General features: G+C 42.1%; 1 protein-coding gene across 12 annotated transcripts in view; it reads right to left on the bottom strand.

The window, feature by feature from the left end:
* Positions 1–16,693, bottom strand: part of HHAT (hedgehog acyltransferase) — a 516,536-nt gene that overhangs the window by 478,596 nt on the left and 21,247 nt on the right. For all 12 annotated transcript variants that reach the window (XM_082464282.1, XM_082464276.1, XM_082464277.1 and 9 more), the window contains exons 2-3: positions 15,942–16,075; positions 1,739–1,806 (exon numbers count right to left, since the gene is read on the bottom strand). In XM_082464282.1, coding sequence (XP_082320408.1) covers positions 1,739–1,806; positions 15,942–16,075 — 202 coding nt within the window. The remainder of the gene's footprint in view (positions 1–1,738; positions 1,807–15,941; positions 16,076–16,693) is intronic.

The raw sequence follows: 16,693 nt of genomic DNA, 5'->3' as shown, positions 1-16,693 counted from the left end.
TTAACTATATGCTGCCCACAAGCATGTAGACCCCAGACCAATCAGAACCAGAAGGTTGATGATGTTTACTCCTGGTTGCCTCACCACCAACCAAGAATGTCCATGAGCTGATCATGCACCTCACAACCCTCTCCTCAGCACATAGCCCCTTCCTCTTTTCCCTATATAATTTCTGGGCAAAACTTGGGGAGTTGGTTCTTTGGGACATGAGTCCATCTCCTCGCCAGGATTAACAGCTACCTCAATAAAGCTACCTTTCCTTTTACCCAATACTTATCTCTCAGTATTGGATTCCTGAGCGATGAGCAGCTCAACCTGAGTTCTGTAACACTGTTACAACTCAAATTCCACTGTGACATAAAGCTTCCCAAATTTCCTCATCTCTGAAGTGGGCACAATACCACCCACATTACACGTCTTACTAATAATCCTAAAAAGGGCTTATTTAAATCAGAAACATTTACAAGTGGATTCAATGAACGAAAATTAAATTTATATCCAACTTTTCACGGAAATGTCTGGTGAGTAGAACAACTGGGAAGAGCATCACGCAGGGCAGGACATTCTTCCCAGCCCCAGACAAACATGGGCCATGTATTTAATACGGTGGCTCTGTACAGAGCCAGAGCTGGAAGAAAAGGGACAGGTTACCCTAGAAAATCAAATGGAAACTGAAGCCAATTTTCTTCATTTCTAAGTAAGATCTGCAACTCTCAAAGTAGGAAGATATCAATACAGGCAGTACCCAGTTTGGAAACGAATTGTCTTCCAAAGTTCATTTGTAAGTCAGGTGCTCAGAACCTGGAGTGCAAGCATCATTCTATGTCCCAAGCCAACCAACGAAAGCTGATTAAACTTACAATATACCGGGCACACTACACACTTAGAACAAAAATAGTAAAAAGCAATGTTGGGATATCATTTTTTAAATATATCCAAATGCCCAGAAAAACAAATACACAGCTCCTCACTAGGGTTGACCTGAACCCCAAACTATGAGCTGAAGCTGGACGTCGTGTGATCCAAGTCATTACTGAAATGGGGTCCTGGAAAACTGAAAGGGGAAGAATGAGAAAAACTCTAGACTCAAGAGGAAAGGGGTTCTGGTGGGACACAGAAAGTAGTCTAACATCTTGCAATCAAAAGAGGAGGGTCTGGTACGTACCCATGACATACTGTGAAGAACAGAAGTGCTAACCGTCACCACTAGGAGAGCAACAGTGGCCACCCTGCCCGCGATCTAAGCAGGCACAATGAGCTGCAGTGGAGGATAAATGGCCCACTGCCACCTGGAACCAGGGAGCAGAGGGGCGGGGGATTCCCAGCATGCTCTGCAGGGTGTGGACAGCCAGGGGCAGTAGAGGCAGGAAGGAAACAGTTCCACAGTTGCCATGAGTTGGTATAGGGAGTGTCCAGGAGCCACATTTGATTCCAATCGCTATGGCTAGGTCAGGAAGGAACTTCCTAAACTTTACAAAAGTGAAATTTGCATGAACCGATAAGGTTACCGATCCACATCTCTAGTATCTTGAGAGGAGAACATGGGACGAGATAAAGACAAAGCACGGGGAATGCTTTTCTCCACACGGCACACTCGCACCTTTTACAGCAGGAAAGGTACTTAATGTCCAGTCGTTGCTGAGAACTATGGCTGGGTCAATGCCAAATACAAAAGTGATACAAAACACTGAAACCAGGTTTGAAAATTGAAAAGGTTTATCACTGATCCACTCTGTACCTTCTTTAATCCTCCAAATAAAGTGCCAGTCTCCAGGTCAAATTCTTGGTCCAGTTCCTCTTCATGTTCTGACAAGAAAAACAGTGTGCATTAGTCACGAATCCAAATGAAACCGGGCTTGGTTTAACAGGAGAGGTACCAAAGGAAGCTGGAATACGTCCTGGAAAAGCTGCCCGTGGACTGAGCTACAGGCATGGAAACATGTCACGCTCCTTCATTTCTGTGACCTCAGTTCCTGGAAATACATGGTGGGGCTGATGGAAATGTCCCTTTAATATTTCATAAGGGTCACAAAAGGAGAGGGATTAAGCTCAAAAGCTTCCAACACAAGGAAGCACAGGAGGGATGAGGGCAAATGCCCCACTTGTACAGATGGTGAAAAAAATTTTTAAACAGACCATGCCACAAAATGATGGTGATCATAGCCCTGTGATATAAAGCTAACAAGATTATTGATGGAATTGTATAATGGTAATACATATGCTTATAAGTAAACAGTACAATTGGTTTAAAACAAAAAATACTAAAAAATCTTATTCAAATACTTCCTAAGCGTGAACAATAACCAGGCACAGTGTGAAATAGCAGGAGTGACGCAGAACACGACTGGCAAGGCTTTTGCTCTCCTGGGACTTACCGTACACTGGATGAGAGAGACAAACAAATAATCAGAAATTACAATGGTGCTGAAGAATGCCATGATATGGGAGGTAAGGAGTGCTATGGGGTCTGAGTCTGGGGGTGTCTATGTGACGTCAATAGGCAGCTGGATGGGCATGGATGGAGCTCAAAACAGTGCCTCAGTTGGAGGTAAAGACTTAGGAGTCCCCCGTATAAGGGTAGTAATGAAGCCTCCAGAATGGCTGAGATCACCCAAAAGGGCACAGACTGCACAGACAAGAAAAGAAAAATCCAGTGCTCATCGGACCAACAAACATACAAAAAACACAGAGGACCACAAAGGAGCTACCCAGAAAGATCCAAGGAAAAGCAGGAGAGAGCGCGTCACTAAAACATAATCATGAAATGATGCTGGTTTCAGAGTAGGATCAAAGGGCAGATTTACACACACTAGATGCAAACAGCAGCCCCAGCCTCAAACCCCAGGCAACACTGCCCCCAGGAAAAGCAGAAAAGGGAGGCTCATTGAGTACTGGGGCCCAGTGTGCCACAGGGCGCAACTCCAGGACACACTGACACTGAATTCCATAAGGTCCAGGAGGTGCTGCGGCGGTGTGTGATTGCCTTGGTCCTTTCTGTTACAGCTACACACAGGTCACATTGTGTGTGTGTCTGTGTGTGTGTGTGTCTGTGTATGTGCGCTGTGCTGTACACAGGCTCAGGTTCCAAGGGAACAACTCACAAACAAGCAGCAAGCTACTACAATCCAACAAAGTAACAGGTCTCCCTGAACGCTAACAAAAACAAGGGGGAAAACCTCTCTGCTTTCTTGCCTCTTCTGTTTTGGCTTCACTTTCCTGCAAAGTGCAACCTCCAGAAACAACAGAATTATGCAGAATTGAAACAAAGCAAAAACTTGATTGCTTCTTTTTTAAAAGGATACATTCCAAAGCAGTGAAGTTTACAAGCTAAGCAGCTGACTCCCCCAAATGAGGACACATCTCCCTCTAGTGGGAAAAAGGAATCGTATGCAGACATGAGAATTAAGATGAAATCCTGTCTGGCGTTGTCCAGTAGAAATACTATCTGAGACACATTTATAATTTTAAAGTTTCTAGTAGCCACACTTTAAAAAAATAATTTTTCAAAGTGAAATTAATTTTAGAATATTTTATTTATCCTAATATGTCCCAACATTATTTCAACATGGAATCAATATTAAACAATTATTAATGAATTATTTTACATTCCTTTTTCTTACTAATTCTTCAAAATTCCATGGACACATTATCCTTACAGAACATCTCAATTTGAAATGGCCACATTCCAAGAGCTCATTAGCCCCATGCGGCTATAGCAATGGACAGTATCGTTCTACACCAAAACCCTCCCTCAGCTTTTGGAGAATTCCTACCAATCACCCTTGTCTGATTTCTTGACACAAACAAATGCTGTATGACATACATTTAAATTACAACTTAAATCCATTCATGATACTTTGGTGATCACTGTCTTCAGACAATCTTGAGTTAGCTGAAATGCATTGCTATAGAATTTGGTAGAGTTCTACCAAAGTTTGGTTGAATTCTACCAAATTTGGTAGAACGGAAGCTGAGAAACTGTAGCAGGAGATCTTTCCGTGAAGGGGGACGACCCTCAGAACTTCTCTGATTATCCTGCTTAGGTGAGGACCCCACACCCTCACCCTTTGGGCAAGACGAGATTTCATCATAACTCACATTCCCTCAAGCAAGAGGACGCTGCAAATAGAGAGAAGCCTTCTCTACCTGAGCACTTTTCTCCACACCACACGGGCCTGACTGTGGGCAGAACCAGCCCTCTCTTCTAGGTGCCCTGGTTCCATTTCCCCAAATTCAGCGCTCCACAAAACTGCCTGAGAGCAGAGAAATTAAGCAGTTTCTGCTGATGAGCCCTCAGTACTATGTCAGCTGTTGATTCTTCCCCTGCCCTCCGCCACCAACCACCACCCAACAACGGGATACATCAAAGCCCCATTCCACCTGCTGAGTGAGAGGGTTCGCATTTCAATCGTCGCCAATGAGCTGTGGTGGTAAACCGTTCACTTAAAGTCTCTAACCTACCTACCCTTTCACCCTCAACAGTTTGATGGGAAATCAATTCCGGTGTGGGGTAGCGGTAATTAGAGGGAAGGGGAGGGAAACACACACACACACACACACCCTCGTCTGATACAAGCCGCTGTCGGGGACATGCACACCCAACCGTGGCCTAACTGTCCTGCTGTCTCTATGCATTTGAAAAATTCCAATCAGCTCCTATGGATTCTTTATTTCTCTAGGAAGCCGGAGGATATAGCAGACCATGGTAGTAAATGAGAGTGGGGGAAGGGAGCCGAAAAGATGGGCTTCTAAAGATAAGAGAATTTAATAGTAAGCAACTCTCAAATATGCACAAGTACATGATCATATACAAGAGGGATGAAAAGGTGCTGGTTTTTCCATGAGATTCTTGAAGTACGTGGGCTCCTTCTCTCTTCTCTTCCAGTTCCCACTCAGGGAATAATAAAGTGGTTTAGAAATAGCCCAAGCAAAAACAAATCATATATGTAAATAGTATGCAAAGCGATATACACATAAATGACCTTCAAATCTCCCTGAAAGAGCTGCTCATCTGTGACTCCTTAGGAATTCTGGGGTCTATCAAGGCAGGCCACCAGGCACACAGTTTGCATGGGAATCCTTAGGGCTCCCTGGAGAGCCAGAAGCCCCAGACTAAGATGGAAACACTCTAGTAAAGAAAAAGCCGTAAGCTTTGATGCAACACAGAGCAAAGGCTGGGGGAGCAGGGGGCCTGAGGAGTGAGGCGCTGTAGAGTCGAACACTGAGGGTTGCCTTCAAATGCCCTCCAGCCCGGGGCCCGGTCCCCAGTCATTGTGAGAGGTTAATCACAGGCTTTAAGAAAGCAGACTCTCTGGAAGCCAACAAGCCCCTCCCTTGAAGATCAGTGTCAATCTAGGAAGAAAACACCAGTGCAAGCCTGAGAGGAAGGGGTGGGCCAGGAGACTTGCAATTCCAGTAGGAAGGCAGCGACTTGATGGTTTCCTATGACCCTGGCCATAGGTAACATGGAAAAAAAAAGATCAAATATAACACGAAGCCCTGCCAAATAGAACACTCGGAGTCTTAGCTGCACCACAGCACACACTATTAATTCTGGCTATCTAGACAGGCTGTCCAGACCTTGCCTCCTGCACTTGGGTCCTTCCACAAGGCTGTATTAACTGAAGGGCCCCTAGTGGTTCTGTCCATGGGCAGCCAGCTCACCTGGTTCCAAGGGCATAGGCCACCTGTACAAACAAAGGACTGGTAGCCTTTGTTTCCCTACCCTGAACTGGGGCCCCCAGATAAGTACCCAGCCATCTTGCAACCAAACTCCTCTAATCACAGAAGCAAGTGGGAAAAATTACCTCCAGATTGACAAAGCCTGTCCCCCATGACAGGTTAGTATGCTGCATGAACGACATAAAAGAATTAATCTATAGATGAGCTGCTATATCCTTTTCTCATAAGCTGGGATTAGTGACAAGTGATAAGAACAGGCATGTAAAGGAACAAACAAAAGCCAAAAGATGCATATGCTCAACTATATTTGCATCCCACTTTAAGAACACCTATTATATAAAAAAAAAAAAAAGCAAAAAGAAACTGGAGGCGGCAATTCAAATGATTTGCTCCATATTTGCTTAAATATCAGGGCTCTCTGGTGTCACAGAGTTTATTTAGAGAAACATTAACTGCTTGTCACTGAAGATTAAAGAAATGAAAATAAAATACCTGTGAAATAAAAACTCAAATCAATGGAAAGCACAGTTCCTTTTATAGAAATGTCTCTAACTGCAAATTTTCAGGAAGATAGCTACTCCATGAAAGGTGAGCCTGGGCTCTGTAAAGGCAAAAAGATCTAGGGTGGCTGCTGTTCATCAGGAAGTAATCACAGAGAACAGAAAAAGGGTGGAATTTATAAATAAATCCAAGAGCTTGTTGTTCAAAAAAGAGAATCAACCTACCAAATAGACAAAACCTTTTTAAATTTCCTAAAACAAGGGACACACTTAGAATTCAAAACATTTTAAGAATATGATATACAACTGTACATTAATACATCTGAAAATTTCAATGAAATCGAAAAATATAAATTACTCACACTGACTTAAGAAGAAAAGCTAAGTATACCAATAATCCTGAAAGATACTGAAAATTTTTCAATAAGTCTACTTCCAAAGAGACTCTGTGGCTAGACAAACTTACAAGCGAATGATATCAAACTTTGATGTCGACACTTCGTACACTACTTAAACAGTTCCATAATATTGGCGGAGACAGTGGGGGAGCTTCCCCATTCATTTCAAAAACTTAACAGAATGCTGATACTGAAATCTGAGGATGAAACAATAAAACTACAGGCCAGTTAATCTCACTTAGAAATTATTAATATTTTTTTAAACACAGAAACAAGCAGTGTATTTAAAAATAGCATAGTCACAGTAGGTTTGTTGTAGGAAACCATATAAACTATATTGGAAATATGATTACAATATCAATAGGTTGAGAAAGGAAAACTATGTAATCATCTGAATAGCTACTTTAAAAAATGGATAAAATTCAACATGTATTGCTGATTTTAAAATTTTAGTAAAAGGGAGCTAGACATATTCCTTAACATGTTTTTTTTCCAAAGAAAAGCTTATTCAGCGTTTCACTAATGGTAAAATAATACAGGGATTTCCATTAAAGTTAGGGATAACAAAATAAGGATAGCATTCTTTTCCAACTAGTATATTGTTCTAGAAGTCCTGGCTAAGTAATAATAGATGAAGCAAAACCATTATCATTATGTGTGGATATTATCTAAATACAAAAACCAGGAGAATCAAATGATAAAAGCCAATGGAACCCTAAGAGAATTCAATAATTTTTGGAACATAAAATAGAGATACCAAAATAAACAACTTTACTATAGACCAGAAATAATCAGCTAGAAATTATAGAAAATATAATTGGAAAGTATCCCAATTATAAAACGAAGAAAAAGACTTATAAATAATCTTAGGAATTTTAACAGGGCCTATTATGAAGACAACCATGAACTTCTTTTAAGGGAAGTAACAGAAACCTTGAGAAAAAGATACCATACTCCTGGATGCAATATTATAAGATTGTCAATTATTTACAAATTAATTTCTAGGCTTATTGTAATTCTGATTAAAACCCTAATGAGATTTTTTTGGAACCTGCCAATTTCAAACATATCTCGAAGAATAAACCAGTAAGAATAGCTAAGAAAAGAATGGAAATAAAGAACAAGGAGTGGTAACTTACTCCACCACATATTCAGACATTTAAAAAGCAAAAATAATTAAAACAGCACAGTACTGATGAAAGAATTGATTGAGAAATCAATGAAACAGAAAAGACAGCCCCCATACTGTGTGTGTATGCATGTGTGCATATCCATAAAAGAATTAATAGATATAATAATTTAGTACATGATCAAGATTGCATTATAATTCAATAAAGACAGACTTATTAAATAGTGTTTGGTTACCTATTTGGAAAAAAAGTAATTTAACTCTTCACACTTCTTATCAATATACCAAATACATGTGAGGTGGATTGAAGAGGTGGATTGAAGAATAAAGGCTAAACTTACTGAGACTACAGTAAGATGGACATTCTCCAATAGAAAACATGTTAATTGGCACAGCCTTCCTGGAGAACAGTCTGGGTATATCTATCAAGAACCTTAAAAACATTCATGTAGTTTGACTCTATACTTCCTCTTCTGGAAATCCTTCTGAGAAGAACAATCAGGTACAATAAAACAGTACAAATAGATTCCTCACAAAATAAATGAGCTAAGCATTCAACTCACGAGGTTGGAATGAAGGAACAGAGCAAACCCAGAGAAACAATAAGGAAGGGAATAATCAGATAAGGGCAGAAATCAATGAATTGGAGACCAAAAAGAAACAATTGAGAAATCTAACAAAGCCAAAGCTGAAAAGATTAATAAGATCTCTAGCACAATTGATCAAAGGAAAAAAAAGTAGGAGGGAGGGAGTGAAGGAGAAGATGTAAATAACAAAATACACAATGAGAGAAAAGCCAACTAGAGAAACAAAAAATTTTTTCTAAGATAAGTATTATGATCCACAATATACTAATCAAGTTGAAAACCTTCATAAAATGCATAGATCAAAATGTCAAAATAGGTACAAGAAGAAATAGAAATTTTGAATACAAATCAATAGTTAGTAAGCTGAAACAGTAGGCCATGACTTCCCTTTCCAGATGCTTTTCCAGGTGACCTCCTATCACCAATGGTTTTCACTGATGAGAATTCAACTGTTTTCATTCCAAGAACTGCATTAAGCTGATATGAACAACAAAAATACATGGCCCTCTTTTAGGCAGAGGCATTAATTCTTTCAAGGTTACTGCATGACACATTGTATCTTTCCTCAAATTAAGTGCAATCAGAGAGACATACAAGTATTTCTACATGTTCTAAACCATAAGACACAAACTTAATGTAGCAGGTTTGGATTAGCCACAATACTGCAGAATGCCAGGGGAGAGGTCACCAAGCATAGAAGATCACCACTACCACCACCTCCCACCCCCAAGCATTTCCATATGACTTTGACACACTCTGTGTAGACTCTTGGAAGAGCTGACTGGAAGAAGGGCTGTTCTGTTCAGTCCCTGCTGTGGATTTACCAAGAGATCCCTTGTGACTAGGGCTGTTATAATCAGTCTGCTGTCCCTAATGGTCAGACCACCCTGCTACTGCTGATGGGGAAGAGAGCAGTGAATGAGACGCCTGCTCTGTGCCCAGAGAAAGCAGCCGTGTAAGTGCCCACCCGCGGCATTCCACTTAACAAATAAGTTCTGAGCCTCTAGTATGTTCTAGGCCCCATATTTGCTCCAGAAACAAACATTCCAAAAAAGTTCACAGAAGAGACAGTTTTCCCAGTGGATCCACTTCCATAATGTGGGTTAAGTGGCACTTTTCCCTGAATTAGATAGTAAGACGTGGAGCCAAAAAGACTCAACATGGCGTTAAACACGCTTTGGCAAGGCAGGGGGATCTGGCTTCCATGAGCTGAATGGAAAAAGGAATAGAGAAATAAGACATTTCTTGGGAGTGGCCACTTTGGCACTGATATTAAGAGAAAAAGCCTGAAGGATAAAAGAAGCTCCAGGCTAGGGTGAGGTCAGTAATAAATCAAACAGGATGACAGCCGCTGGATCAACTGAGGTGCCGAAAAGTTTTGTATTCTCCGCAGAAGGATCCCCTCCCACCTCCATCCCAGTAGCTTTCACCACATAGGAAGGAAAAATTTTATTCCACTGGGATAAAATTTTAAGGTTTGAAGTTTTACAGTACAATGGATAAAAGGGCTTCTCCTGTAAAGCAAGCTGCTTTAGGAAATTAAATTACCAATAAATACAAGTGGCAGAATAGAATAAAATATTGGGTCTAGAGTTGGACAACCCTGTTCCATTATTTATTAGATGTGTGGCCTTGGACAAGTTATATTTTTCAACCTCAGTATCCCCATCTGGGTAAAGAAGTATAACACCCATTGTGGTAGAGAGACTCCAAAGATGGCCACCATCAATTCCTTGTCTCCGTGTCTATGTGCGCTGCTCCAGTCATAAAAAGCCATAGTCTTTCCTCCCCTTGAATCTGGACTGGCCCTATGATTTGCTTTGACCAATAAGTGAGGCAGAAGTGACCTACTCAACTTCCCAGGTTGGGCTTTAAGAGATCTGCAGCTTCTGGTTTTACACACATGCGATACTCCTTCTTCAAAGCCATGTGGAGAACCACGTACAGAGAACCACAGCATTCCAGTTGACAGCCTCCAGCTGAGCTCTTGGCTGATAGCGAGTCATGTGAGTCAGCCATCTTGGACGTTTCAGCCTAGCTGAGCCACCAGATAATTGCAGCCCAGCAACAACACACAATGCAGAAGAACTGCCCAGCTAAGTCCAATCCAGATTTATTAAAAACAAAGTCTCACAGAACATGAAACTCGATCAGTGTAATCCATCAAAACAACAGGCTAAAGAAAAATTACATGATCATATCAGTAGATGCACAAAAAGCGTTCAAAAAAATCCAACACCCATTTATGATTCAAAACTCCCAGTAAACTAGAAATAGAGAGGACCCTGAGGGCCCTCCTCAACTGGATAAAGAACACCCACAAAAACCTACAGCTAACATCATCCTTAATGGTGAGTAACTAGAAGCTTTCCTGCTCAGATCAGGAAAAAGGTAAGGATGTTCCCTCTTATCACTCCTTCTCAACACTGTACTGGAAATCCTAGCTAATGCAGTAAGAGGAGAAAATTGAAATATAAGGTATACAGAATGGGAAGGCGGAAATAAAACTGTCTTTGTATGCAGATAACATGATTGTCTGTCTAGAAAAACCAAATAATCTACAAAAAACTCCTGGAATTAATAAGCAATTATAGCAAGGTTGCAGGAAACAAGGTTAATATATAAAGGTCAGTCGCTTTACTATATATCAGCAATGGGGCTTCCCTGATGGCACAGTAGTTAAGAATCCGCCTGCCAATGCAGGGGACATGGGTTCGAGCCCTGGTCCAGGAAGATCCCACATACCACGGAGCAGCTAAGCCCGTGCGCCACAACTACTGAGCCTGTGCTCTAGAGCCCACGAGCCACAACTACTGAGCCCATGTGCTACAACTACTGAAGCCCGCGCGCCTAGAGCCTGTGCTCTGCAACAAGAAAAGCCACAACAATGAGAAGCCCGCACACCACAACGAAGAGTAGCCCCCGCTGGCTGCAACTAGAGAAAGCCTGCGTGCAGCAGTGAAGACCCAACACAGCCAAAAAATAAATAAACAAATAAATATATATCAGCAATGAACAAGTAGAATTTGAAATTAAAAACAACAGCACCCCCCAAAATGAAATATTTAGGTATAAATCTAACAAAATATGCATGTTATATATGAGGAAAACAACAAAACTCTGATTAAAGAAATCAAAGAAGAACTAAATAAATAGAGATATATTCCATGCTCATGGAAAGACTCAATATTGTCAAGATATCAGTTCTTCCATACTTGATCTATATATTCAATGCAACCCAAATCAAAATACTAGCAAGTTATTTTGTATATATCAACAACCTGATTCTAGAGTTTATATGGAGAGGCAAAAGACCCAGAATAGACAACACAATATTGAAGGAGAAAAACAAAGTCGGACAACCAGTACTATCCAACTTCAAGACTTACTAAAAAGCTATGGTATGCAAGACAGTGTGGTATGGGTAAAAGAACAGACAAAGAGATCCATGCAAAAGAACAGACAGCCCAGAAATAGACCCACATAAATATACACAGCCAATCTCTGACAAACAAGCAAAGGTAATACAGTGGAGCAAAGAGAGCCTCGTCAACAAAAGGTGCTGGAACAGGGCTTCCCTGGTGGCGCAGTGGGTGAGAATCTGCCTGCCAATGCAGGAGACACGGGTTCGAGCCCTGGTCTGGGAAGATCCCACATGCCGCGGAGCAACTAGGCCCGTGAGCCACAATTACTGAGCCTGCACGTCTGGAGCCTGTGCTCCGCAACAAGAGAGGCCGCGATAGTGAGAGGCCCGCACACCGCGATGAAGAGTGGCCCCAATTGCCGCAACTAGAGAAAGCCCTCGCACAGAAACGAAGCCCCAACACAGCCATAAATAAATAAATAAATAAAATTAAAAAAAAAAAAGTTTAAAAAAAAAAAAGGTGCTGGAACAAATGGACATCCACATGCAAAAAAAATGAATCCAGACACAGACTTTACACCCTTCACAAATGGACATCACAGATCTCAATGTAAAATGCTAAACCATAAAACTCCTGGAAGATAACATCAGAGAAAATCTAGATGACCTTGGATGTGGCAATGACTTTTTAGATACAACACCAAAGGCATAATCCATGAAAGAAAAAATTGATAAGCTGGTTGTATTAAAATTTTAAAATTTTGCTCCATGAAAGACACTGTCAAGGGAATGAGAAGACTGGCCACAGAGTGGGAGAAAATATTTGCAAAAACATATCTTATAAAGGATTATTATCTAAAAGATACCAAAAACTGTTGAAAATCAAGTGAGAAAATGAACAATCTGATTTTAAAATGGGCAAATGTCTTCACCTGACAGCTCATCAAAGCATGTAGATGGCAAATAAACATATGAAAATATGTTCCACAATATACATCAGGGAAATGCAAATTAAAACAATAACAAGATACCACTACACACCTATTGGAATGGCCAAAATCTAAAACACTGACAACACCAAATGCTTACAAGGATGTGGAGCAACAGGAACCCATTGCTGGCGGGAATGCAAAATGATATAGCCTCTTTGGAAGAAAACTGGCAACTCTTTGGAAGAAAGCTGTTTATAAAAATAAACATACCCTTGGGCTTCCCTGGTGGCGCAGTGGTTGAGAATCTGCCTGCCAATACAGGGGACACGGGTTCGAGCCCTGGTCTGGGAAGATCCCACATGCCGCGGAGCAACTGGGCCCGTGAGCCACAACTACTGAGCCTGCGCGTCTGGCGCCTGTGCTCTGCAACAAGAGAGGCCGCGACAGTGAAAGGCCCGCGCACCGCGATGAAGAGTGGCCCCCGCTCGCCGCAACTAGAGAAAGCCCTCGCACAGGAACGAAGACCCAACACAGCCAAAAATAAATAAATAAATAATTTTTTTAAAAAAATAAATAAATAAACATACCCTTAACATACAATTCAGCCATTGCTCCTTGGTATTTACCCAAAAGAGCTGAGAACTTACGTCCGTACAAAAACCTTCACATGGATGTTTACAGCAGCTTTATTCATAATTGCCAAAACCTGGAGGCAACCAAGATGCCTTTAAGTAAGTGAATGAATAAACTGTGGTACATTCAGACAATGGAATACTGTTCATCACTAAAAAGAAATAAGCTACCAAGCCATGAAAAGTCATGGAGGAACCTTAAATGCATATTAAGTGAAAGAAACGAATGTGAAAATGCTACATACTGTATGATTCCAACTATATGATACTTTGAAATAGATAAAACTGGGAATTCCCTGGTGGTCCAGTGGTTAGGACTCTGCACTTCCACTGCAGGGGGCCCAGATTCGATCCTTGGTCAGGGAACTGGGATCCCACAAGCTGTGCAGTGCGGCCAAAAAAAAAAAAAATTTTTTTTTAAAACTGAAATAGGTCAAACTATGGAGATGGTAAAAAGATAAGTGGTTGCCAGTGGTTAAAGGAGAGGGAGGGATGAATAGACAGAGCACAGAGGATTTTTAGGGCAGTGAAACTACTCTGTATGGTACTATGATGGATACATGTAATTTATACTTCTCAAAACTCACAGAATGAACACCACCAAGAATGCACCCTACTATAAACTGTGGACTTTGGATTATAATGATATATCAATACAGGTTTATCAATTGTAACAAACTGTATCAGCTCTGGCGCAGGATGCTGATAGTCAGGGAGGCTGTGGTTGCCAGGGGGCCCTGAGTGCATAGAAGCTCTTTGTATTTCCTGCTCAATACTGCTGTGAACCTAAAACCACTCTTAAAAAAACAGTCTATTTAAAAGGAAAAGAACCTCACAGAACAGTGAGAGATAATAAATGGCGGTAGTTGTTTTAAATCACAAAGCTTCAGGATGGTTTGTTAGGTAACAATGGACAACGGTCACACCCATTTTATGGAAAAGACTGATGATTAACCGCTAACACCCATTCTTCCTTTCTTCCTCTATAATAAAACCCTTCGGTTTAGCTGGAAAAAAAATGGCCTCCCAACAAAAGATTACCTCCCAATATCAACCTCACAGTTGATATGGCCACAGGACTAGGTTCTAACAAACAGTACATGAAAGAATACGACATAAGCAGCTTTCAAGGTTATGCTCTAAAAAAAGAGAGGGTCTGTCCTCCCCCTTCCCTTCCATGCTTCCTGCTGGGAAAAAAGCGAACATGGCAGCTGGAGGTGGAGTAACCACCTCACATCATGAGGTGGAACCATATGTCAAGGATGGCAGAGGAACACAGTAGAAGGAGCCAGGGTCACGGATGCTATCCAGACACCATACCAGCCCTGACCACAGTTATTGTGGAGGCTATATTTCTGCAGCCAAGCCTATCTTCTAAGTAACACACCATCTCACAGGGCTGCTCTAAAGACAGAATGAGACAGGGTACATAAAGTACCTAACATGCTGCCTGGCATCGACCAGGTGAGTTCCTTGCACATGGGCCCTGAGAGCTCAGAGGCTCCAGCCAGGGAATGTGGCTACTTGGACAGCCTTGACCAAACAGTCTTCATCTACTTTAGATGGTCAGTCTCTCCCATGGCTTTGAGTGGGACACACGTAGAATGCGGGCAAAGCTGACCCCAGTGATTTAAATCAATCCCAGTGATCCACAGGGAGGCAGCTGCCGGGGGCACAGCACTGTCAATTGTGCTTCCCAAAACCTACCTTTGCCATTTTAAGTGACCACAATTACTTTCAGCAAACTCCCCTGCCTTCAAGATAAAGTCCAGACTCCTCAGCCGAATGAATACACAATGTCATTCACAATCTATCCCGCTCTTTGACCTAAGCTCAACTCTTACCACTCTCCCTCCACGCACTACACTCCAGCCCTACTGAGTGGTTTGGAGTTCCCAGGTCATGCTGTGTTTTCTCACACCCCAATGGCATTGCACATGCTTGTCCATTTGCCTGCAAACACATCTCTGTCCACAGAGCCTCTGCCCCTTTCTCTACTTGGCTGACTTCTGTTCTTCCTTAAAACAAGGCTCACCATCACCTCTAGGAAACTGTCCCTGACTACGGAAGAGATCACTCATGGACCCTCCAAAATTCTTTCTTCCATTCTTCCCCAGTATGGGAAGTTTTATGTAGCACACGGCCACCAAGCTAACGACAATATTTCCCAGCCTTCCAGCTGTGGCCAGGGAACTCAGTGCTGGCCAGCTGGTGTGAGCAGAAGTGACAGGGCAATGTTTATTCCAAGCTGCCCTTAAAGGAAAGGAGGGTTCCCATGCCCCTTCCCATGGGCTGGCATGAGGACTTGGTAATGAGTCCTCTTCAACATGTGCACAAAAGCACTGTGGACAGCAGAACAGGAAGAGTAAAGCAGTCCGGGCCTCCATGTGTCTGAGAGAAGTAATGGCGAGAGAGAGAAGTTAAAGAGGTTACTGCTAATTATGAATGCAAATCACCTCCATGGCCTTCAGTAGCCATTGAATCAAACCTTCTGATTACAGAAGACCAGCCACAGGATCACCTAAAAGATCCAGGATTAGGGTGGAAAACTCCACCGACTCAGGTCATTGATTCAAACTGTCCAAGACAGGAGGAAAGCAAAGCAGGGCTCAAGTCATCCTGAGCCCATGAGGCTATCTTCCTGAATCTTCCACCTCTGAGCACTCCCTCCTCCATCTTTCTTTCCTGATACAAGTTTAGAAAAGTCGGGGCCTTACCTCTGGAGACTTTGTAAACTTCATAGAAAGAATAGAAGTGGAAGCCTAGGGAAGCAAACAGGTAAAAAGACAGTTCCCATCGGGGCAGCATTGCTCCTTGTGACAAAGGGTCCCGTGGCCCACGCTGAGAGTTTCTAGGAAGAGAAACAGAAATCAAAACATTAAACCATAAACATGACACTAGAGGACAGAATCTTACTTGTTCTCCCAGGGACCCATCACTATTCAAGGGGATACAGACGTAACCCTCCTCCTATCACACCTCCTCCTGCCATGACCTTATCCCACCTGCATCACATCACACACACACACTCTGCCTGCCCAGGGTGGGCAGGTCTTTCCCTATGAGCTCCCACAGCCCCCCATCTGTCTCCCATCACAGTGTACACCAGACACTTCTGTTCTCATTGCCTGCCACACCTGTCTCCCCCTGTGGAGCGGACCTTTAGAGAGTAGGGACCATGATCTCTGAGTCCCAGCACCTAGCACAGGACGTGGAATGTAGCAGGAAAGGACTACGAAATGCTCCACGAATAAATAATAAATTACTATTCAAAAGCCTGAATAAAAGAAAAGCACAAATCATCTCCAAACCTCTTCTAAGCCAACAGCATTAACCTCTTTGTTCTCCCCTTCAAATGTCATCCCATAGTTGTTTATAAGAATGGATTAATAAAACCACTCTGTCTTCCATCCTCTGGGCACTTCTTAAAAAGAAGTTAATAGCCTGCTAGTTGCCCACCCTGTATATG

The sequence above is a fragment of the Balaenoptera physalus genome, assembly GCF_965194825.1.
Source record: "Balaenoptera physalus genome assembly, chromosome: 1".
NCBI classification, from domain to species: domain Eukaryota; kingdom Metazoa; phylum Chordata; class Mammalia; order Artiodactyla; family Balaenopteridae; genus Balaenoptera; species Balaenoptera physalus.
The sequence above is the reverse complement of the archived record's forward strand: the minus strand, read 5'-3'. Positions and strand labels throughout refer to the sequence as shown.